The sequence below is a fragment of the Tursiops truncatus genome, chromosome 18, assembly GCF_011762595.2.
Source record: "Tursiops truncatus isolate mTurTru1 chromosome 18, mTurTru1.mat.Y, whole genome shotgun sequence".
NCBI classification, from domain to species: domain Eukaryota; kingdom Metazoa; phylum Chordata; class Mammalia; order Artiodactyla; family Delphinidae; genus Tursiops; species Tursiops truncatus.
Window position 1 is genome coordinate 24,521,010 of NC_047051.1, and position 24,147 is coordinate 24,545,156.

Sequence of the window (24,147 nt, forward strand, 5' to 3'; positions counted from 1 at the left end):
CAGGAGACTTTAATAAGGAAGAGATAGGAAATAAAAGGAAGTAGGTGTGAAGGATGGGAGATTTTAAGAACAGATGCTTCTGAGTGGCAAACTAAAATAAGAGTGGAAAAAGATTTGTGGACAGTTTAAAAATCAGGGGATCTTTGGTGATTTTGGAGGGTCCCAGTAGACTGATTTTAAATTCTGTACTTATAACTGGAATTTGGGCAAAAACCTTCATTCTCAAGCAGTGACATTGTTATTATAAGTTATAAATAGTATGAAAATTACTTGATTCATATGAAAATGTCTGACAGCATAGGGCTTTAATTTTAGAGGGATGATTGATTTGGAAGTTTGATGAAAACGATGATCAGATGTGTGAATGAGAAAATAATTGTTGCTCTATTGAAATATCAAAAACAGTATAGAATTGAATTGAGCAGGAAATTAGTAGGGGCTTTCAAATGGCAGTTGTATGCTTTCATTTAACTATTATTTTGAGAAAAACATGTGCATATTATATTTACCTCTCTTTATAGGTGCCAGCTGGAACCAGGCCATTAAGTCAACCTTGCACATCAGACCGTTTTATACAAACTTTAAGCCATAAACAACTACTGGCTGAAATGATGCAGTCTCACATGGTTAAGGACATATGTTTAATTGGAGGAAAAGTAAGAACAGCAGCCTCACTACTAAGTTCTGTTTCCTGACTTCTGGTGGTTTTGACTTATCCCTTGAATGATTGTGTTTCCATTTGTAGGGTTGTGGAAAAACAGTCATCGCTAAGAACTTTGCAGATACCTTAGGATACAATATAGAACCTATCATGCTCTATCAGGTAAGAATTTCATTTTTAGCACTTGGACTATAAACATACTTTTGGACCGTCAGCAGAATTTGTGGGTATTCTTCCTTCAGTTGTACCTGTTAATTTTGAAGTAGATAAATAACTGAAACAGCTATCAAATTGGAGTGCAGCTATAATTATTTGGAATTTTTGAAAGTGTGTTCTAGGATATCTGATGTGCCCAACATACCAGGGTCTGTTTTTCAAGAGAGATCCATTTTACAAGCATGTGTACACACACACAGTACATTTAATAGTAATTTGGAAATCTAAACAGAATAGGTTTCAGCAGCAGTGGGAGATAATTAGGTATTCACCAAATAGATTATTATTTTTTTATTGTGGTAAAATGTACATAACATGAAATTTACCATTTTAACCATTTTTTTAATTTAATTTTTTTCTTTTACTGAATATTTATTCTTAATTGAAGTATAGTTGTTTTACAATATTGTGTTAACTTCTCTACAGCAAAGTGATTCAGTTATATGTATATATACATTCTTTTTAAAATTCTTATCCATTATGGTTTATCTCAGGATATTGAATATAGTTCCCTGTGCCATACAGTAGGACCTTGTTGTTTATCCATTCTATCATTTTAATCATTTTTTTTTTAGTGTACAACTCACTGGCATTAAGTACATTCACGATGTTGTGAAACCATCACCACTAGCTATTTCTAGAAAGCTTTATATTCCCAAATAGAAACTCTATAACCATTAAATAATAAATTCTCTGCCTCCCTCTAGACCCTGGTAACCTCTTTGTGACTTTCTGTCCCTAGGAATTTGTCTATTCTAGGTACCTCATGTAATGGAATCATGTACTTTTTTTTTTTAAACATCTTTATTGGAGTATAATTGCTTTACAATGGTGTGTTAGTTTCTGCTGTATAACAGAGTGAATCAGCTATACATATACATATATCCCCATATCTCCTCTCTCTTGCATCTCCCTCCCACCCTCCCTATCCCACCCCTCTAGGTGGTCACAAGGAATCATACACTTTTTGTCCTTTTGTCTCTAGATTATTTTACTTAACATTATGTTTTCAAGGTTCATCCATGTTATAGCATATCTCACACGTTCATTCCTTTTTATGACTGAATAATATTTTTGTTTATCCATTCACATGTTGATGAACACTTGAGTTGTTTCTACCTTTTGGCTATTGTGAGTAATGCTACTATGAACACTGGAGTACAAGTATCTGTTTGAGTCCCTGCTTTCATTTCTTTTAGGTTTATATGTTGGAGTGGTATTGCTGAATCATATTGTAATTCTACCTTTAACTCTTTGAGGAGCTGCTAAACTGTTTTCCATAGCAGCCACACCATTTTACATTCCCACTAGCAGTGCATGAGGGTTCCAGTTCCTCCACATCCTTGTCAACACTTGTGATTTCCTGTTTTCTTGTTTTGTTTTGTTTCTGTGTTCATTTTGCTTTGCTTTTTATAACAGCCATCTTAATGGGTGTGAAGTAGTAACTCGTGGTTTTGATTTGCATTTCCCTAGTGACCAATGATATTGCATCTTTTCATGTGCTTATTACCATTTATATATCTTATTTGGAGAAATACCTTTTCAAGTTCCTTGCCTATGTTTTAATTGCATTGCCTTCTTGTTGCTGAACGGTAAGAGTTCTTCATATATTCTGCATATTAAGGCATTCTCAGATATATTATTTGCGAATGTTTTCTCCCATTCTGTGGGTTGTCTTCTCACTCTCTTTTTTTCTTTTTAACATCTTTATTGGAGTATAATTGCTTTACAATGGTGTGTTAGTTTCTGCTTTATAACAAAGTGAATCAGTTATACATATACATATGTCCCCATATCTCTTCCCTCTTGCATCTCCCTCCCTCCCAACCTCCGTATCCCACCCCTCTAGGTGGTCACAAAGCACCGAGCTGATCTCCCTGTGCTATGCGGCTGCTTCCCACTAGCTATCTGTTTTACGTTTGGTAGTGTATATATGTCCATGCCACTCTCTCACTTTGTCACAGCTTACCCTTCCCCCTCCTCATATCCTCAAGTCCATTCTCTAGTAGGTCTGTGTCTTTATTCCCATCTTACCCCTAGGTTCTTCATGACCTTTTTTTTTCTTCTTAGATTCCATATATATGTGTTAGCATACGGTATTTGTTTTTCTCTTTCTGACTTATTCACTGTGTATGACAGACTCTAGGTCCATCCACCTCACTACAAATAACTCAATTTCGTTTCTTTTTATGGCTGAGTAATATTCCATTGTATATATGGGCCACGTCTTCTTTATCCATTCATCTGTTGATGGACACTTAGGTTGCTTCCATGTCCTGGCTATTGTAAATAGAGCTGCAGTGAACATATTGGTACATGACTCTTTTTGAATTATGGTTTGCTCAGGGTATATGCCCTGCAGTGGGATTGCTGGGTTGTACGGTGGTTCTATTTTTAGTTTTTTAAGGAACCTCCATACTGTTCTCCATAGTGGCTGTATCAATTTACATTCCCACCAGCAGTGCAAGAGTGTTCCCTTTTCTCCACATCCTCTCCAGCATTTATTGTTTCTAGATTTTTGATGATGGCCATTCTGACCAGTGTGAGGTGATATCTCATTGTAGTTTTGATTTGCATTTCTCTAATGATTAATGATGTTGAGCATTCTTTAACTCTCTTGATAGTATCCTTTGATGCACAAAATTTAATTTAATTTTGATGAAGTCTAATTTATCTTTTTGTTGTTGTTGCCTGTGTTTTTGGTGTTATATTCAATAAATCATTGCCAAGTCCAATGTCATGAATTTTCTCCTATGTTTTCTTCTAAGAGTTTTACAATTTTAGGTCTTACATTTAGGTCTCTCACCCATTGTGATGTAATTTTTGTATATGGTGTAAAGTAAGTGTCCAACTTCAATCTTTGCATGTGGATATCCAGTTTTCCCAGCACCATTTGTTGAAAAGACTGTCTTTTCTCCATAGGATGATCTTGGCAATCTTGTAAAAAATCAACTGACCATATATGTGATGGTTTGTGTCTGGGCTTTCTGTTCTACTCCATTGGTTTATATGTCTGTCCTTATGTCAGTATCACACTGTTTTAATTACCATAGGTTTATAGTAAGTTTTGAAATCAGGAAGTATGAGACCTCCAACTTTGTTTTCTTTTCCAGGATTGTGTTGGCTATTTAGGGTCCCTTGAGATACCAGATGAATCTTAGGATAGGTTTTTTTCTATTTATGAAAAAAAAAAAAAGTTGAGATTTTGATAGAAATTGCAATGAATCTGTAGATCATTTTGGGTAGTATTGTCATCTTAATATTAAATCATCTATTCTGTAAACATAGATGAATTTCTGTTTGTTTATGTCTTTTAAAATTTTTTTCAGCAATGTTTTATGATTTTCAGTGTACAAGTCTCATCTCCTTGGTTAAACTTATTCTTAAGTATTTTTGAATGGATTATTCTGGTGGACGTACATGCTGAATATAGTATTATAAAAAAGCAAACTTACAGCTGGTGTTTTTACAGAGTGAAATTTTCGGTCATGTATTTTTTTTTTGTAATGATATCTCTAAGACATTTTTATCCTGCTAATTTACTGATTTCTACGTATTCGTGTTTGGCTGGTTATGGTATCTTTTTACCTCTAGCAGAGTCTGTTTCTTATTCTTGGAACAATTTTGGATAGTGGATGTGATATACTATTTACTTACATTTTAGGAAGCATTTTGTGTTTTTAGTTTATTCTTTTGTTTAACTTTTTAATTATTACTGACAATAAATATATTTATATTAAAATTGTTCTTATTTTTGAAAAATGATGTTTAAACCAGTTTCTTGCTGTGAACTGATCATAGAAAATTTTGTTAACAGCTCATATTTCAAATGATTCTGTTGAGAGTTTTTTCATGCTGCTTTAAGTTACTTTGTGCCTATGGGTTGAATTGGCCAGAGTTAGAAGCAATTATAATCACATGGTACTGGTAACTTTTGGGCTATAAGCAGAAAAATCTATTGTAAAAGATATTTGAGAATTCTCCCTGAAATTAATTTTTTTCTTTCTTCTGGGTAACTTAACTCATTCAAAGCACTAAGGTATCATTTAGTATTTTGAGTTATTTTGAAAAGAATTTTGGAAATGAAAGAGAAAGCATCCTGCCTTGGTATAAAACTGTAGAAGATTTATACCTCCTACTATTTTGTACAGTTTTTGTTATCATATTTCTAGAAATACAGGTAAAGGTAGTTATATAAAAAAATAGGAAAAGATAATTAAGATAATTAACTGATTAAGGACTTAAAAGATTCAAATATTTACTAAGAAATACTGCATGATTTTAAAAGATGAAATTTATGAAGAAGCATATGATCCAAGCTTATGAAATCATGAAGAATATGAATTAAGGTGAAGAGACTTAAACCAGTACTGCTATCCTGAGTCTTGAGCAATAAACATGTAGGGGAAAGAAAATAAATTTCTACATTACACAGCAGGTGACAAGTCTTAGAACCCACTGAAAAAATACATATTTATATATGTTTTTTCAAAAATATATTTTAAAGTGAGTCTTTATGAATTGATTCTAGGTCTACTGGATTATTTAAGGGAAGTAAGGAAATTGGCAGGAGAGGGGAGTATATTTTTTGCTTAATTCATGGTAGATGCAATGAAGAATACCCTGCCCTCTTAGAAAATCATCCTCTTGGTGATGGTTAGCTCAATATGCTAGTTCATCTGTCTATACCTTTCCATAGCTCAGGTTAGAAGTGATCTGAGGATGGCATTTTATCATCTCACCTACCTGTTAACCATCAACTTTCTAGTTTCCAATGAAAATACTTTTCTACCAAATAATGGAGAGAAAAAAATTCCAAATCATCAATATATTTTTAAAGCAAGTTAAATTTAATTATATCATATTCCACTTATAAGTCTAGGATAAATACAAGCATAACTTAACTTTTCCAGCTGCCATTGCTTTGAAATCATATGGAGAAGACCTTTTGAGGATAATATTTCTTTTCTCTTTGACTCCATCCCCATTTATAGTAATAGTATTTCTAAAGTTGTACACATTATTATTTTTTACATTAAAATAAAAACTCCCGGGGCTTCCCTGGTGGCGCAGTGGTTGAAACTCTACTTGCCGATGCAGGGGACACAGGTTCGTGCCCCGGTCTGGGAAGATCCCACATGCCGCGGAGCGGCTGGGCCCGTGAGCCATGGCCGCTGAGCCTGCGCGTCCGGAGCCTGTGCTCCGCAACGGGAGAGGCCACAACAGTGAGAGGCCTGTGTACCGCAAAACATAAATAAATAATAAAAACTCCCATTCTAATGAAAGCTGGAAATAATTTATGCCTCATCAATTTTTTCCAGACAGTACTCTTTCTGTATCAGATTTCTGTAGTCAATTTATGGTGATTCTTACACTGTAGTGATAAATTATCCTATGAGCATATACTTGAACTGTGAAGATTGCCGTCACCTCAACCTGCTATCCATTAAAAGAACCAAACAAGAGATTATGTATATTCATCTCCACCGAAAAACTACCGAAAGTATCCTGCCATTGAGAATGTTATCTTTATGTATGAAAGAATTAGTTTAATAGGTTGAGAATAGATTTTCTTATATATTTTTGGAGAGTGACAATAAGTTCACGAAAATATTATTTTATTTTAATGTATTTTTTTAACTTTCCTGTTGTTTGTTGATTGATAAATAAACAAAGGTAGGAAAATTATACTATTCAATTTGATGGCAGACCATTCTATTACCTGATACTCTTCTGAGATATGAAGTCAGTCTCTTCTAATTTCTGCCACAGGATAAGGTCATTTAGTCATGTCTTACAAATCTTCTATCTGACAAACATGGGTGATGATATTCAAAAGGCACACAAGTTTTGCCATAAGAATATTTTGTCCATCCTCAGCATACACACTATCTACCTTATTGATGTCCTTCAAGGATTGGGAAAACTGGTACAGAGATAAGGAAAGTGATCACATATTCTGAAAACCCCTTTTCCAATTTTGCTTTTCTGCTCATTAATCTTTAGAGAAATGTCTGGGAGAAAAAAATGGTTTCTGAAGTATAGACTTCAGAAAGGGATAGAGAAGTGTAATAATGGAAACATGTTTTGTAGGTGAGTTTGTTTCTTTCTCTCTCCATATGGCTTCTTTCCAGGAACTGGATCAAAGCATATATTAGGCATTTTATTGACATTTGCAGTTTTGTAAGCTGTTAATTAGTTGGTTTTTATGATAGAAACCAAGCTGCTGAGATTAATTTGACTCTTTTTGCTTATAATTTCATATTTATTAGTAATGTTCATCTATTTCTTTGGGACAGAGGAACTAATTTAATAGGATTAAAGATTAGATTTTGGTTTTATAATAATATAGCCCATATTAACAAAAAATTTCCAGAAGTTTGACCCAATATAGAGAATTTAGTGGGAATAAGTAACTCAACATCTGTTTTCCTAGAAGATGTAGAGATTTCCCTGTTACTTGTACATGTATAAAGCTACACGTAATATGTGGGTTTTGCCTTATTTTTAGACTTGACTATTTTTAGAACTGGGTTTCATATGAAGGAAAAGAAAAACAGAGCCTTTACACAGATTTGTGGCAGTACATAAAATAAGTTTTATAATAGGTTATAAAAATCTTAAATCATTTGGCTCAAGTGTTAGGTCAGATTCTTTTAACTGGTTATTCTTTTTTTAGTGTTGAAGTCAGTGATTTCATAGTATTGGAGACATACAGGTTACTATTCTTCTCTTTCACAACCAGATAAGGGCATATTTCCAGATTTCTTTCTACACCATTGTAAACAGCACTAGATCTGAGATCTCGTTTTTCTGTTTAAGTACTACTTGGATTAAAAGCCGAGTCAACTCCAGTCAAAAATTTAGGTCAAATAAGTTTAAGAGACTTAAAATGAACATAATCACTGTCTAAAACACGTTGAAGTCTTAGGATCATTTTTGACCCCTTAGCTAAGTTTTTCTTCCTATAGCTAAACTCAAACCAAATCCTTTTCTTCATCTTCCATCTAATCTACAATTCCTCCTTTTTCCTGTGTATCCTAATACAGTGGAAATATCTTGACCTTTTATTCTCTCTCATTTGTTTTCACTGACCTATGTCTTGGACTTCTTTTGTTTTTTTTTTTTTTGCGGTACACGGGCCTCTCACTGTTGTGGCCTCTCCCGTTGCGGAGCACAGGCTTCGGACGCACAGGCTCAGAGGCCATGGCTCACGGGCCCAGCCGCTCCGTGGCATGTGGGATCCTCCTGGACCGGGGCACGATCCCGTGTCCCCTGCATCGGCAGGCGGACTCTCAACCACTGTGCCACCAGGGAAGCCCTGTCTTGGACTTTTTTACTTGCTTCTTGACTTTGTCTTGAATTTGCACTTTTTCATGAAGATTTCAAGAGTCTGTATTCATTTAAGTGGTTTATATTCAACCGCAGAGACTAACTTTCTGTATGATTCTGTAGATCATTTTGTTTTCTTGATTTATTTTGCTGTAATCTGTCATCCTTTCTGTCTTCTTAGTATTTTTTCTTTTTCCCACAAAGAATAACCTTCATAAGGCTCTCTAGGAATTTACTTGCCTCAATTCCTTCAAATTTCTTTTATTATAAAATTTATTTTTAAAAAATGTATGTCATCATGCAAGTTCTACATCCTCTGAATTTTGAAATAGAAATTATAAACGAAGAGTAGTTGTCTTTTCATAGAGCTCTTCCTCATTCTTTTTCTTTTTTAGTTGCATATTATTCCATCATGTGGTTATACCAGAGTTTATTCAACCAGTCTCCTATATATGGACAGTTGGATTGTTTCCAATATTTTGTAATTACAAACTAAGTTGCAATGAATAACCTTTGCATATGTATTTTCACATTGTTAGAAGTATATCTTCAGGATTAATTCCTAGAAGTGGAATTGTTAGGTCAATAGGTAAATATATGTGTAGTTTTGTTAGGTATTGCCAAATTTTCCTCTGTAAGGATTATACCATTTTGCATTCCCACCAACAATGCCAACAGAGAGGGCCACCAAGCTCTTTAATGTTTGCCAATTTGATAGTTAGAAATGGTATCTAAGGAGTAGTTTTGTTTGTTTGTTTGGTTTTTGTTTTTATTTATTTATTTAATTATGGCTGTGTTGGGTCTTCGTTTCTGTGCGAGGGCTTTCTCTAGTTGTGACAAGCGGGGGCCACTCTTCATTGCGGTGCGTGGGCCTCTCATTGTTGCGGCCTCTCTTGTTGCGGAGCACAAGCTCCAGACGCGCAGGCTCAGTAGTTGTGGCTCACAGGCCTAGTTGCTCCGCGGCATGTGAGATCTTCCCAGACCGGGGCTCGAACCCATGTCCCCTGCATTAGCAGGCAGATTCTCAACCACTGCGCCACCAGGGAAGCCCCTAAGTAGTTTTAATTTGCATTTCTTATATTAGGAAAGAAATTGAAAATCTTTCCTGTTTTTAAGGGCCATTATTATGGTCCTTAGTAAATTATCTGTTCATTTCTTTTGCCCATTTTTCTGCTAAGTTTTTGGTCTTCTTTCCTCTCAATATTTAAGTTTCTAATATTCGGCATATTTGCTTTTTATCAGTGATATATGCTGCATAAAGTTTGCTCTCAGTTTGTCAGTTATACTTTGATTTTCTTTATGAATAAATTAGTTTTTGCCTTGTAAATTAAAAAATTTGTAGTTAAATGTATTAATATTTTATTTTATTGCATTTAGATTTTGAGTCATGGCTAGAAAGCCTTTCCCTATACCCAGGTTAGGGAGGAATTCACTCATGCCTTTTTCAGCTTCTACGTTGACCTCTGTCCAGTTCTTGCACATAACCCCTTATATTTTAGAACCAGCAGCGGAGAACTGGGTCTTGCTCAAGCTGCCATCTCTCTTTCTGACCACAGCTGAGAAACATCCTCCAACCTTAAGGACTCAAATTATAAGATTGGGCCCACACGGGTATTCCAGAATAATCTCCCCATCTCAAGGTCATTAACTTAACCACGTCTGCAGAGTTCCTTTTGCCATGTAAGGTAACATATTCACAGGTTCTGGAGGTTAGGATATGGATATCTTTGTGGAGGGTATTCTTCTGCCTACTACACTGACCATTCTGGAAGATCACACCACTGAGAACATTGCCACTGATGGTATTTGAGTTACAAATGTAGCACACCTCTTCCAGTGTATAGTTTTCATGTGCATAGTGATTCTACATGTAGCTGCAAGCATCCAGCTTCATGATATTTTATGGTGTAGCTGTGCCCATACATTTGTTGAAGTGTGTATTACTTTTTAACAAGTTATTTTCCCTATAATAAAATGTCGGCATTATCCTGAATTTTTATTTGAAGTTATGTGTATAGGTATATTATATTACCTATGGAGTTTTTCAAGGCTATAAAGCAAAAATGACAAAATATTGTTTATAAAATGGGGGTGTTTATAAAACAGGGTTGGGTCTAACAGGATTGAGAATGCAGCAAGTTAGACCACAGCATAGGGCTTGGCATAAAGAGGATACTCAGTTGAATATGCACCATCCTAGAGGCTTGGGAAATCTTAAACTATTTTAAGTAGAATGACTTTTGTTTTTAAGTATGTAAGGGATAGATGTGATTATTCAAACATTGTTGTCATTCTCCCCATCAAACACATTTAAGAGCTTTTCCATTTATAGCGTTCTCTAATGCAGAAAAGCAATAGAATTATTTAGATCAATTTCTGATTTTTGAGAACTAATTAGTTCTTACAGGATAAGGCAGGAGGCTGTTTTGAGACAAATTCATTTCAGTTTTAGAATTACAATCTTCTGTGTATTTCCTGTTTTTCAAACATAAAATTTTGTGACAATTTAATAATAGCTTTTTGCAGCCTCTTTGAAGTGATTCAAGTTATTTACTAAAATTTATAATTACTCTAAAATAGGCCAGTAAAGTGGTATTTCCTGGCTTTCAGAATTAAGGATGAGAAAGGTTAAGTGCCAGAGTTTATACCTCAAACAAAGCTTCTACAGCAGGTCCTAGCTTATTAATTTTCAAGTCATTTTCTTGCCTACTAGACTGTACATCTTTAAAAACAGTAAGTAACAGACAATGAGGCTCACTCTGAGATGAGAGGAAACTGGGTCGAGGCCCTAAAAGTATCATCTGTTTTTATTTGGAATGCTTTCCTTCACATTAGCTTGATTTGCTTTAGAATGCTAGGGTTCTTGTTACATCACAGTTTGTTTTTCAGTATTGGTCTGTTTTTCTACTTGCCAGCTTTTCAAAAACAACATAATAGAAAGGAGGAATGGAGGAGTTTGCAAAAATCAATGGTTGTTTTCAACTGATAGAAGTCCATCTCAACAGTGTATTATTTTTATAATTGAAACTTTGTGAAACGTTATCTTAGGCTCTTGTTTTGATGGAGAAATCATCTCAAAAGCTGAGTGTAATGACAGTTGTAGTATTTTATGTTAAGCTTGCAAGTAGAACTACTTGGAGTGTTTATATGATAGGACATAGTACAAAGTTACGTATTGAAAAGGTAGGTTATTTGCTGGTTCAACTTGATAACTTATTAAACTTATATATTCTAAAAACGCAAAGTGTATCGTAAAGTTTAACTGTGCAATATATGTTATTAAGGTTCATCTTGTTGTATTTGCATAAATTTGCCATTTAAAAGGCAGTAAGTTTTATGTTTGCTTTTTAAAAAACAGTATCCAAACATGATACTGAAATCTTTTATAACTTTGCAAATATGTACTAGACTCCTTATTTAATTGAAACAGTGTACATTTTAAGTAACGGACAACATCTTTTGTGTTATGTTAACAAGTTAAGTTATCATGAAGTATTTATTAGATTTATAAAAGCACACCAGGAGGCCTTTGGGCATGTGTATAAAAATAAACATTACAGTAAGACCAAATCCATTCGCTCAAGGAAGAAAACAAAAGTAACCAAGGAATCCTACCAAATAAGGAATTCCAGCCTGAAAGGTATTTCATTTCCCATCCTTGGCGATCCAGAAACATAGGATCCATAAACTTGAAGAGGGAAAGAATTTCAAATTTGAGGATTCTCTGTAGAATAGCTCCAAACTTAAGGACACTGTGTGATGAAGTCGAAGTACTGTTGTTGAGAACAAATTGTTATGCTTGACCATCTCCATTAGTTAGGACTTTTGTTTTAAATGTACTTTACAGTAATTTTGATTGGGGGTCTTAGGGCAATCTTTTAAGGGTCTTCAGGAACTTATAGTCACCAGAGATCACTGTAAGAGTAAGGATTTGCTAAAGGTTAGTGAGATTAATGATGAAGTTTTGTATTTATATTCTTACGAGGAACATGTCAAGAAAGAAAAGAAAGAGGATATAACTTTGATTTGATTTTTTTATTTAATTAATTAATTTATTTTTGGCTGTGTTGGGTCTTCGTTGCTGTGCGCGGGCTGTCCCCAGCTGTGGCGAGCAGGGCCTCCTCTTCCTTGCTGTGCGCAGGCTTCTCATTGCGGTGACTTCTCTTGTTGCTGAGCATGGGCTCTAGGCGCGTGGGCTTCAGTAGTCGTGGCATGTGGGCTCCGTAGTTGTGGCTCACGGTCTCTAGAGTGCAGGCTCAGTAGCTGTGGTGCACGGGCTTAGCTGCTCCATGGCATGTGGGATCTTTCTGGACCAGGGTTCGAACCTGTGTCCCCTGCATTGGCAGGTGGATTCCTAACCGCTGAGCCACCAGGGAGGCCCCATAACTTTGATTTGATTTTGACTTTCACAAATTTCTGTAAGTACAGTATGTTTTATAAATATATTTTATTCTTGGAAATAAAAAGTAAATATGTACTTCTCAGCTGTGTCATCTAGTTGCCTTTTATGATTTCTAAGTGCTTTGTTTTTCTATTCTTCCCCTATTAAAAAAAACCCCAATTATTCATGATCCAGCCCATTTTCTGAATATATTCAATTTTATTGCTGATTTACAAACCAGTCTCATAGAAACAGGGCTTTCTGAGGTGTTTGAACTGAAAACCATTTGGCAGAACCAGAGAGATAGTCAAAAAGAACAGCAAAGGGAAAGGCATTAGCAGGCAGAGTTCAACTAGTGCCTCTGGGAACTGAGTTGAAGTAGCTTGGGGTTTAAGCTAGTAAAAGCTGTGAAAATCCTGATTTTACAGTCTATTGACTACTGTTGAGAAATTAACAACCTGAAGAGGGACCTTGGCCAGCCCAGCTCCTGGGATGCTTCGTGTTCATTTCCTGTGGTTCCCTGAAGCTCTCCCAGATTCAGGTAGCTGCTGGCTGGCAGCCTCTATGCAGGTGAGGAGTGGTGCCCATTATGCCCTCACATAGGTGGGAAGATGGACAGGGTGGGAGGGTTGCCCTGCTACCTTCAGCAGTCTGTTTCTTTAACCTTAGCAAACGTTTTTCAGTGCTGCTTCAAGCAGGAGACGCCACGTTTATCCTCAATGATGCTCCCTGAATCCATTAACTCCTCCTTATCTCCCACATAGGGAAAGGCGTTTGCTGCACAGTATCTCCCATGGGGGAGCGATTCAGAGAGAACAGCTTTAGTTTTTTGAGGAAGGTTCCAAAAGGGACACATTAAGCCAATAGAAAGCGTTGTCGAGTATTGCAGCCATGGCACACTTCTTAGCTTTCTCCCCATCCGCCATACCCACCCCACAGCCAATTGTTAGTCTAACATCATTTGCCTTTTGTAGGATCCGCTATAGCTATGGACATCTCCAGTAGTTCTAACCCACCAACCCTGGACCCATTTTTAAGAATTTGCTGGAAAACGCATTTGGCATACGAAATTTTACTTTATAGAGGTTTTTTTTTTTTTTTTTTTTGCGGTACGCGGGCCTCTCACTGTTGTGGCCTCTCCCGTTGCGGAGCACAGGCTCCGGACGCACAGGCTTAGCGGCCATGGCTCACAGGCCCAGCCGCTCCGCGGCATGTGGGATCTTCCCGGACCGGGACACGAACCCGCGTCCCCTGCATCAGCAGGCGGACTCTCAACCACTGTGCCACCAGGGAAGCCCTACTTTATAGAGTTTTTAAGAACACATCAGTTATGTCAGTTGGACATTAACAGACACTTATTCCTCTCTCACGCATGCAAGCTCACTCTCAGGATAACATTGAAGTTCTATTTTCTTAGCCAATTTCAACGATGCGATACAGAGTTATCAACTATAGTCACCATGTTTTATATTATATACTCAGATCTTAATTCATCTTATACCTGAAACTTTGTACCCTTTTACCAACCTCTTCCTATTTCCCCAACCCCTCAGTCCCTGACAACCACTCTTCTATTTCTAAGAGTTTGACTTTTTTTTTTTAAGATTCCACGTACAAGTGATTGCATACAGTATTTTGCTTTTTCTGTCTGGCTTATTTCACTGAGCACAATGCCCTCAAGGTCCAGCAAACGGCAGAACTTCCTTCTTTTTCATGGCTGAATAATATTCCTCTGTGTGTGTGTGTGTGTGTGTGTGTGTGTGTGTATCACAATTCCTTATCCATTCATTCATTAATGGGCACTCTTGGCTATTGTGAATAATGCTGTAATGAACATGGGAGTGCAGATATCTCAATATTCTGTTTTTGTTTTCTTTGGATATATACCCAGAAGTGGGATTACTGGATCATGTGATAGTTCTATTTTTAAGTTTTTGAGGTACCTCCATAATGTTTTCCATAGAGGTGGCACCAATGTACATTCTCACCAACAGTGCACAACGGTTCCCTTTTCTTCACATCCTCACCAACATTTGTCATCTCTTGTTTTTTTGTTTTTGTTTTATTTTGGATGATAGCCATTCTAACAGGTATGAGGTGATATCTCATTGTGGTTTTAATTTGTATTTCCTTGATGATGAGTGATGTTGAGCACCTTATGTATCTGTTGGCCATTTATATATCTTCTTCGGAAAAATATCTATTCAATTCCTCTGTCCTTTTTTTTTTTTTTTTTTTTTTTTGCTGTACGCAGGCCTCTCACTGTTGTGGCCTCTCCCATTGTGGAGCACAGGCTCCGGATGCGCAGGCTCAGCGGCCATGGCTCATGGGCCCAGCCGCTCCGCGGCATGTGGGATCTTCCCAGACCGGGGCACGAACCCGTTTCCCCTGCATTGGCAGGCGGACTGTCAATCACTGCGCCACCAGGGAAGCCCCTCTGTCCATTTTTTAATCAGATTTTTTTTGCTATTGAGTTATATGAGTTCTTTATATATTTTAGATATTAACCTTTATCAGTTATATGATTTGGAAATAGCTTTTTCCATTCAGTAGGTTGCCTTTTCATTGTGTTGGTTTCTTTGCTGTGCAGAAACTTTTTCTTTTTAGTCTGATGTTGTCCCACTTGTTTATTTTGGCCTTTGTTGCTTTTGCTTTTGGTGTCAAATCCAAAAATTATCGCCAAGACCAAGGTCAAGGACCATACCACCTATATTTTCTGCTAGGAGTTTTATGGTTTCATGTCTTGACATTCAAGCCTTTAATCCATTTTTGAAGTGATTTTTGTGTATTGTGTAACTTAGGGTCCAGTTTCATTCTTTTGCATGTGGCTATACAGTTTTCTGGATACCATTTATTGACACCATTACTGAATATATATTCTTGGCTCCTTTGTCATGAACTTGTTCACCATATATGTGTGGGTTTATTTCTGGGCTGTCCATTCTATCGATCTATGTGTCTGTTTTTATGGAAATACCATAAAGTTTTGGTTAGTATAGCTTTGTCATATAATTTGAAATCAGGAAGTGTGATGTTTCCAACTTCGTTCTTCTTTCTCAAGATTGCTTTAGCTATACAGGGTCTTTTATGGTCCATACAAATTTTAGAATTGTTTATTTCTGTGAAAAATGCCATTGAAATTTTGATAGGGATGGCATTGAATCTGTAGATTTCTTTGGGTAGTATGGACATTTTAACTATATTAATTCTTCAGTCCTTGAGTGTAAATGTCTTTCCATTTATCTGTGTCTTCTTCAATTTCTTTCATCAATGTCTTATACTTTTCAGTTATGGTGGTTGAACATTTATAGATAGTTATTTTTAAATTTATCTCTTTTTGGTGAGAATATTTAAGTTCTAGTCTCTTTTGTAGACATTAAATATTTGTAACTATTTAATTAGAATATGTTACATTTCATAATCCATCCTCTAAAGAATAGTGGGAGTGACCTAAACCATATCATGCCATTTCTCTGTTTAGAATCTGTCAATGGCTTTCCATGATACTTAAAATAAGAACCCCTAGTCTTGACTTATGAGGCCTCCAACAGTGCTTTTCTACCTTGGCTGCCTATTAGAAACACCCAAGGAGCTTTGAAAATTTTCCATTGTCCAGCCCCCACCATTAGAGAATCTGAAGTAATTGGTTTGAGGTGTGACCCAGATTTCAGGATTTTTACAAAAGTTACTCAGTGATTCTAACAGGGAGCCAGGGTTGAGAGACCCTACCTGATCTGACCCATGCCTGCCTCTCCAGCCATCTCTCTCCCTGATGGACCCTCTGCTGGTTATGTTTCAGCCTCAGCGGCTACTTTCAGTCCCTTCAATCTATCTAGCTTTTTTCTGCTTCAGGACTTTTGCACAGGATATTGCCTCAGCCTGGAACACTCTTCCCCTGATTTTCACTTGGCCTTTTATCATTTAAATCACCACAGTTTCAGTATACTTAGAGAAAGCATCCTTGACCCATGGAGCCATTTGCTATCACATTACCCGACATTTTCTGTGCAGCACTGACCACTACATGATCGTGATATACATATATATACACACACACACACACACACATTTTTTTTTTTTTTTTTTTTTTTGCTGCACTACGCGGCTTGTGGAATCTTAGTTCCCTGACCAGGGATTGAACCCACGCTCTCAGCAGTGAAAGCGTGGAGTCCTAACCACTGGACCGCCAGGGAATTCCCATGGTATATTTTTTTTATTTGCATCTCCTCCCTCCCTCCCTTCCTTCTCACCCTCTGTTCCCTTTGCTTTGTCTGTTTTCTCTTCACCCTGGAATGTAGGATCCATGTTTATCTTTTTCAGTGCTGTATCCTCAGCACTGGATCAGTGACTTGCGTGTAGTAGACAATCAGTGTATGAAGGAATGGATAAATACATTTTGAAAAATTTTCATTTTTAAAGGATCAGCTCTGTCAACTTTTCTTTACTAATTTTTATGTTTCAATATTACCTTTACTTTAAATTCTAAGACAAGAATTTCTTTTGTCATACAGCATTGTTATTATACTTTTATTAGTGTTCTGAACTGTTAACTTCGATTTATTGTTAGATTTAAATTTTAATGTATTAGGATTTTGATTCTTCAGTTGATTCAGATTCAGCTATTATTAAATACCCACTAGGTGCCAGACATTATCTCATTTAATTATAAAGATATTTTACTCACTTCACCCATTTATCATATTATAAGTCACAGAATTGGAATTGAAAACCCAGCTTTCCTTATACTGTACCCATTCTTTCAACTGTGCTACTTTCCATGTTGGCTGACTAGAAGGGATTTGAGTGTTGTTGAGTGAGGCCAAATGCTATAACTGCTCCATGTGTCTTTACTGAATACTGAACAGGTTATTAGCACATACCACAACTTTGATTTTATACTTTGTTACTATGGGGTTGGCCAGAACGTTTGTTTGGGGTTTTTCCGTAAGGTGTTAATGAACAAACAAACTTTTTGGTCAACCCAATAATTATTATAAGGCAAATATTATTTAAACTAGAATCGATTGCTACTTTCCCACCTGTTCTCCTAACAGTCAAACATATGTGATAAAATGTAGCAAAGTTTGCAGTACCATTTGAACAAAATGTGGTTCTTCAGTTTGTGTGTCCTGGGATTTTACTCTATAACATCTCCGCTTTTTGCCTTCCTTTTTGAAACTGTTCTTACCCTCTTTTACATATGTAGTTGTCCGTGAACATTTCTCAACAAGCTTTCATAAAGTTGGTTTACTTGTAAAAAATTATTATCCTTAGGTTGTGATTTTCGTTGCGGACAATAGAATCCATTTTGGCTGTCTAAAACTGAGAGGGATTTATTACAGAGTATTACGTAGCTTACAGAATTTCTGGGAGAGATAGGGCACAGTGTTTAGATTTTACCCAGTTAGGAATGACAGAGCCTGGAGAACTTCAGCCGTAGCTTTCTAGAAGAGCGAGTTTCCTTGTGCTGGCTGGTACTTCACTCTCACTGCCAGTTTCTTCAGTTCCCAGTTTTGTGTATGTGAGAATGCTTGGTAGAACCTGAGTTGTGTACAGAACTTAGCTGCAAAGGCATCTAAGAAATGATGTTTTCAGTTTTCTAGCCGCTGTACTACAGCAAGGATAGTAGAAGGGATTTGATTGGGTGTCTTCTTGGAATACATATTACATTATTTGCACTTTCACCGAACTTGACTTTATATTTTATTGAATGACTGTATTAAGATGTCCTTTTGTTGGGTCAGTTGTGACATAGTAGGTTTGACTTCTAGTTAGCTTCAATCAGAAGAATTTTGTTCTATGCTCATGGAATAAATCTTTAGAGTAGATCATCTTGAGATAGATCCCACTGGTTACAGTAAAGAGAGCTATAAATGAATCAAAATCGGCTTCTTCCATTAATAGCAGAGTAACTGAAAACAATCATGGTAGTCTTGTAATGCCATCATTATATACATAAAGGAAGCATTTATTATATGTGTGACAGGTTAAAAATAGTTGCTTAAAAAAGAACTTTAGGAAGAAGCATGGAAGAGTTTACAAATAATTTTACAGTGTATGTAAAACGAGAGGCCTTTTTGTTTGAGATCAAACGTAAATGACACAGGAATGTTGGCAGCACGCCTTGCATTTTGTTCACTGAGCGTGCTTAGACTGTAAATAATGGCTTCATTTCTATTTTGGGACCTAAAAATTATTAACATTCTGTGTTTATGCAATATTTATGCAGTATTTTACACTAATAGTTATGGACATAATTAATCCCTTATTGTAAAGTTGGTGGCTTGCATCAGCTAGTCTTGGTGTATTCTTTTATTCCCTTAAATCCCAGATTTTCTTAGTATTTTATACTACTGGCAGGATATTTTCTGGTAGCTACTTTTTGCAGTTATTTATCAGACTAATTACTTATATCCAGGTTTCTCAAGGGAATCTCAGAAAAATTAATGTATACCATTCAAAGGTCCTAAAAACATTTAAGGTATATAATTGCTCTAGGGTTCAAATCTATATTCTCTGGTACATTTTGTGCAGTTATGCATCTTCTCATTTTAATAAGACATTTTTATTTTTAGTAGGGTTTCTCTGTTGCAAATCAAAAGAGCAAAATTCAAAATGACACAAAATCTTAATATACATATATGGATGTTTTCCAGGGATCTGAATGAGGAGGTGAAATGTTTAAGTTTAGACAATGGTGGCTCTAAAGGAACTAGTTTTCATGTCCTGTTATTTCTAAATTTTTTAAGGAAACAGAAAGAGGAAATGGTTCGGCCTCTATGATATCATTAGTGCTATTTTTATTCTCTTAAGTTCAAAGGTTTCAAGGATAAGAAAAATATATGCAAAACTGAGGGCATTCATCTTTCTTGATTTTTATTAGTGTGCTTTCAAAACGCTCGTATGGAATCAGCACATTTCTTCTTAAAATTTTGTCTTTTCACTTGCTTTAGGGATATGTGTGTAGGCAGGAAGAATAAGGAAATGATATATATATTTTTAACAGTTCCATGTTACAGTATATGTTAAAATAAGTAAGGATATTAAAACAACTTCATGGTACTAAAACCCAAAAATTCTATAGACAGAAACATTTGAAAAAGCTGTTACTCCATTTTAAAGATTAGCTTAATATTGAAATCATGTTACTGACCCATTTCAGACTGTTCTGAAAAAATTCTGTTAATTAAGTTTGACTAGGTTCAGTTCTGTGAAAGTTCAGTTTTACTTTGGTGTCCTTGCACTTTCACACAATGGAAAATAACTTTCAGACAATTGAAAATAATTTCTTATTATACCTAATATTATGGAAAGTGGGGGCAATTATCTTTTTAAGAAAAAGCTGGAATTTTCATCTTTTCTCCCAATACAGGATCTTAATTATGAAAACCAACTACTTTTATTAAAGAGGATACTTTTTTTTTCCCCGTAGGAGGGTTTTTATTTTAATGCACAGATATATTAGAAATGAAGAATGGCTCTTTTTCACATGATAGTATGCAGAGACTTGATATGATAAAACTGAACTGAGTTAGTCTTTTAATAAATGCCAGGTGTTTTCCATTTTTTACCCCTCTGAAGATTGAAAAAAGGGAAAATATTTCTGGTCTGTAGTTGTGGTTGGCATTAATAGATTTGAATTCTGTTGGTCTATTACTGCTTGTTGTGTAGCAGCAAATAATTATTTCAGTTTACTTCAGTCAGTAAAAGGGAGTCTCCAACTGCTAGGTTGGAAAAGGGGAGCCATACATACTGGTTGTCTTTCTCGTCATCTTTATTAGTAAATATTTACTTATTTGAATGAGGCAAGTATTGTAGACATTGTGTGAATTAACAAGATATGAATGTACTTTGGAATCATCCATCACTACAGAATGAAGTAGTGCTTTTTTATATCTTGTACAGAATGGTGATTCAGGATGTGTTGGTATGAGAGTGAGGAATTTTCTCTGTCAAAATAAAAAAAAAAAAAAAAGAAATGTTACCAGTTGCTAGCCTCATCTCCTTAGGAGTTCGAACGTCTTATGCCAGAGACACAATCCTCATCTCCTCTTCTTGGGCCCACGCAAAAGGAGCTGAGTTGGGTTAGAAAACCATCTGTTTTCAGTCTGAAGCTGGGATTTTCAAAATTAACCCCCAATCATTTCTTTAACAATATGGTTTCAGTGGGATACCTTCTTCATGTTACCTCCTTTCTGAATATCAATAGAAATGCTTAAAGGAAATAAGGCCTACTCTTCCCTTTTTTTTCCTTCTTTTTTTTTCACCTTTTAATTTATACTACTTTGTTATACATTTTATTAATATATATCTTCCTGCAGTCTCATAATTCCTATCAGAATAAGGAAGGAGTATAAATAAATGAGACAAAGTTTCACATTAAGTTAATGTCTCCTTTTTAAAGCTGCGCTTCCCACCTGGGAGTCATTTAAGATATCACCTATGTAATGTTTAATAAAAAATAGGTGGTAAGCCCCACCTTGGATCTGCTGAATCCAAATCTTCAGGATGATAAGGCCTAAGCTTCTATCAATATATTTCCAGAATTTCCTCCAGCTGTTTCTGATACATATCTTTGACTTAGAACCACTGTGCTAAAGCATGTTTTCTGTTTGTTTTATGCTCTAGGACAATATGTAATGTCACTCTATCCTGACTCTTTTTCTGGAATAATTAATACCAAGAGTTTTCTTTAAATTTACCTGTTTTTATATTAATGTTTTTAAAGGTTTATATATGTATATATATATATTTGATTTTTTTCATAATTCAGTTATGAAAATGAAACAACATTTATTTTGAGTTGTCCTATTTTTCTTGCAAGAGTAATGCATTTCCAGTTCTGTAGCATAGGCATGAGTGTGAATAAGCTCATTTTCACCATGAACCATCTCAGTAAACACTGATGATGATGATAGATTTAGTCTTACATGCTCATATAAATTGCATAGAATTTAAAGTTCATAGTTGAAAAATGAGATAACATTGATGAGTTAAGCCAAATTTTGATAATGTGTCAAAGTCGGATCTTTAGGGCTATGTTGCTGAGTTTTGTCAATGAAAAAAATGAATCAGTAGTCAATCTAAGGAAGAAACGGAAAATTTTACTCGAGCCAACGTGAGGATTATAACCCAGGAGACAGTCTCTTAGAGAGCTCTGAGAACTGTTCCGAAGAGGTAAAGGGAGAGGTCAGTGTGTGTGTCATTTTTGCCGAAGGGGACACTTGCAGTCAAGCACACATCTCAGTAGAAGGTCACTGCTAGTCATGAGGAACAGACATCTTAGTTAATAGTTTTAGTGTTTTTCTAAGTACGGAGAAATGCAAGAATCCAGGTTCATAAAAAATTTCTTCTGAAAATATCTAACCACCTGAAGGCCAGGTGTGTCAGTTTCCCCAGAGCACAAAGTGCCGTATCCTGACCTTCACCCTGTAGGTCAGCGGCTGCAGTGATTACTGACTTGATTCTTGTAGGACTGGATGGTGGGTATCCTGACCTTCACCCTGAATTCCTTTTAGGGTGTATTGTAGGTCAGCGGCTGCAGTGATTACTGACTTGATTCTTGTAGAACTGGATGGTGGGCAACATTCTTTATTTTACAATCCCTTCCCTTTTAGTCTTAATTTTGACCAAGGTTTGGGAGGCATTATGTGACCAGTTTGTCCCATGGCAATAGGAATACTCATTCTCAGGTCAGGAAAGGATTTCGTTCACAGGTCACTCAATGTGCTATAGCTGGACTAGGCCCTGTTAGCAGTTGCCAAAAGCCTCTGAACCACCTAGCTTGCTAGTCAGTTTTGGTCTAGGAAAAGGTCGTCCTTTTGTTACTTCTTCCCATACTAGAGTTACACTATTACAATCATTGATATATAGAACTGTATTGATAGAACTATATATTTGATCAATCATTTCAAGGCACCTAATCATCATTAATTTTATCTGAGGCTCAGTCACACCTTTGGTAATGCAGGAAACAGTAATCTTGTAAAATAGAATATAAGAAACATAGATAGTAACATTAATAAGTAAGTATTTAAGTTCTTAAACTTCCATTAGGTGCCGCCCAGTATCTCCCCAGTCATCTGATCAGTCTGTTCTGCACCAATCACTGTCTTTAAGGAAAATGATATATTGGCTTTGTACATGAAGTTCACCAGAGATGTTTGCACATACAAGGCGAGTGGTGGGTCATTGTGACCCCCTCACTGGATTTAGAAAGGAATGCTGTCTTCTAAGGAGTTACATGGTTGGCCCCAGAAGAAGAAAAATTGATCTTTATGATTAAGTAGGCCTTCCTGCCATTGGGGAGGTCTGGTTAATACATAAAGCAGATGCAAAATGCACACTAGAGGGGAGGGAGGAGGCCCAAACGGGCAGAGAAAAAAATTACGTTTAAATTTTTCTTGTCTTGCCTTAAAATGTGAATTTTTATTTTATTTTTTAAATTTATTTATTTATAAATTTATTTATTTTTGGCTGCTTTGGGTCTTCGTTGCTGTGTGTGGGCTTTCTCTAGTTGCGGCGAGCGGGGGCTACTCTTCGTTGTGGTGTGCGGGCTTCTCATCGTGGTAACTTGTTGCAGAGCATGGGCTCTAGGCGCATGGACTTCAGTAACTGTGGCACGCGGGCTCAGTAGTTGTGGCTCGCGGGCTCTAGAGCACAGGCTCAGTAGTTGTGGTGCATGGGCTTAGTAGCTCCGAGGCATGTGGGATCTTCCCGGACCAGGGCTTGAACCCATGTCCCCTGCATTGGCAGTGGGATTCTTAACCACTGCACCAACAGGGAAGTCCCTGAATTTTTATTTCATCAGTTTGAATATTATTGTTTCTCAAGTGTCATTATGATTCAATATAAGCCTATTTCTGCTTCCTAAGTCAGTACTTTTTTGATAGTGAGAAAATTGAAATGATCAAGACTTACATTTTAATCTTGATTTCAGTACAGATTTGTTGCCACTGTGGATATAAACAAATTCATTCACTTTCCATCTTCTTAAGACTGGAGTTCGGTATCAAAGAATTTACAAAAGCCTTTACATTTTTGGATAAAATTGACTAAATGTTTAACTTTTGTTTGATATAAGTTCTACAGAATTTATCTGAAGTTGATAACACAAAAGAAACTATTATCTTCAACATTAACACATGTAAGAAAAAGTTATTCATATTATTAGCACCAAAATTTTTTACAGTAAGTAGATGTTTATATGCTACTATTAATAGCTTGCTTAAACCTGTTACACTGTTTTAGCACTAGTACATTGTGTATGTGCTTTTAAAAATTGCACAACATTGTAAATCAACTGTACTCCAATAAAAATTAATTTTAAAAAATTGCTTGTAAGTGCTATTGTGTGTCAATTCCTGTACCTCATCTGATGGCTCTCCTCCTCAGTTTCCTCCATTTTGAAGCCTCTTTATTTTATTTTTTAATTTTTTTTTAAATTCTTTATTGGGGTATAATTGCTTTACAATGGTGTGTTAGTTTCTGCTTTATAACAAAGTGAATCAGTTATACATATACATATGTTCCCATATCTCTTCCCTCTTGCGTCTCC

At 36.0% G+C, this 24,147-nt stretch overlaps 1 protein-coding gene across 6 annotated transcripts in view; it reads left to right on the plus strand.

Annotated features, from left to right (window-relative positions):
- VWA8 (von Willebrand factor A domain containing 8) overlaps nt 1-24,147 on the plus strand; it is a 364,937-nt gene that overhangs the window by 82,529 nt on the left and 258,261 nt on the right. For all 6 annotated transcript variants that reach the window (XR_012327693.1, XR_012327692.1, XM_073795252.1 and 3 more), the window contains exons 11-12: nt 522-656; nt 746-823. Coding sequence is in view for 4 of the 6 variants with exons in the window: in XM_073795252.1 (XP_073651353.1) it covers nt 522-656; nt 746-823 (213 nt within the window). In the remaining 2 variants the exon portion in view is untranslated. The remainder of the gene's footprint in view (nt 1-521; nt 657-745; nt 824-24,147) is intronic.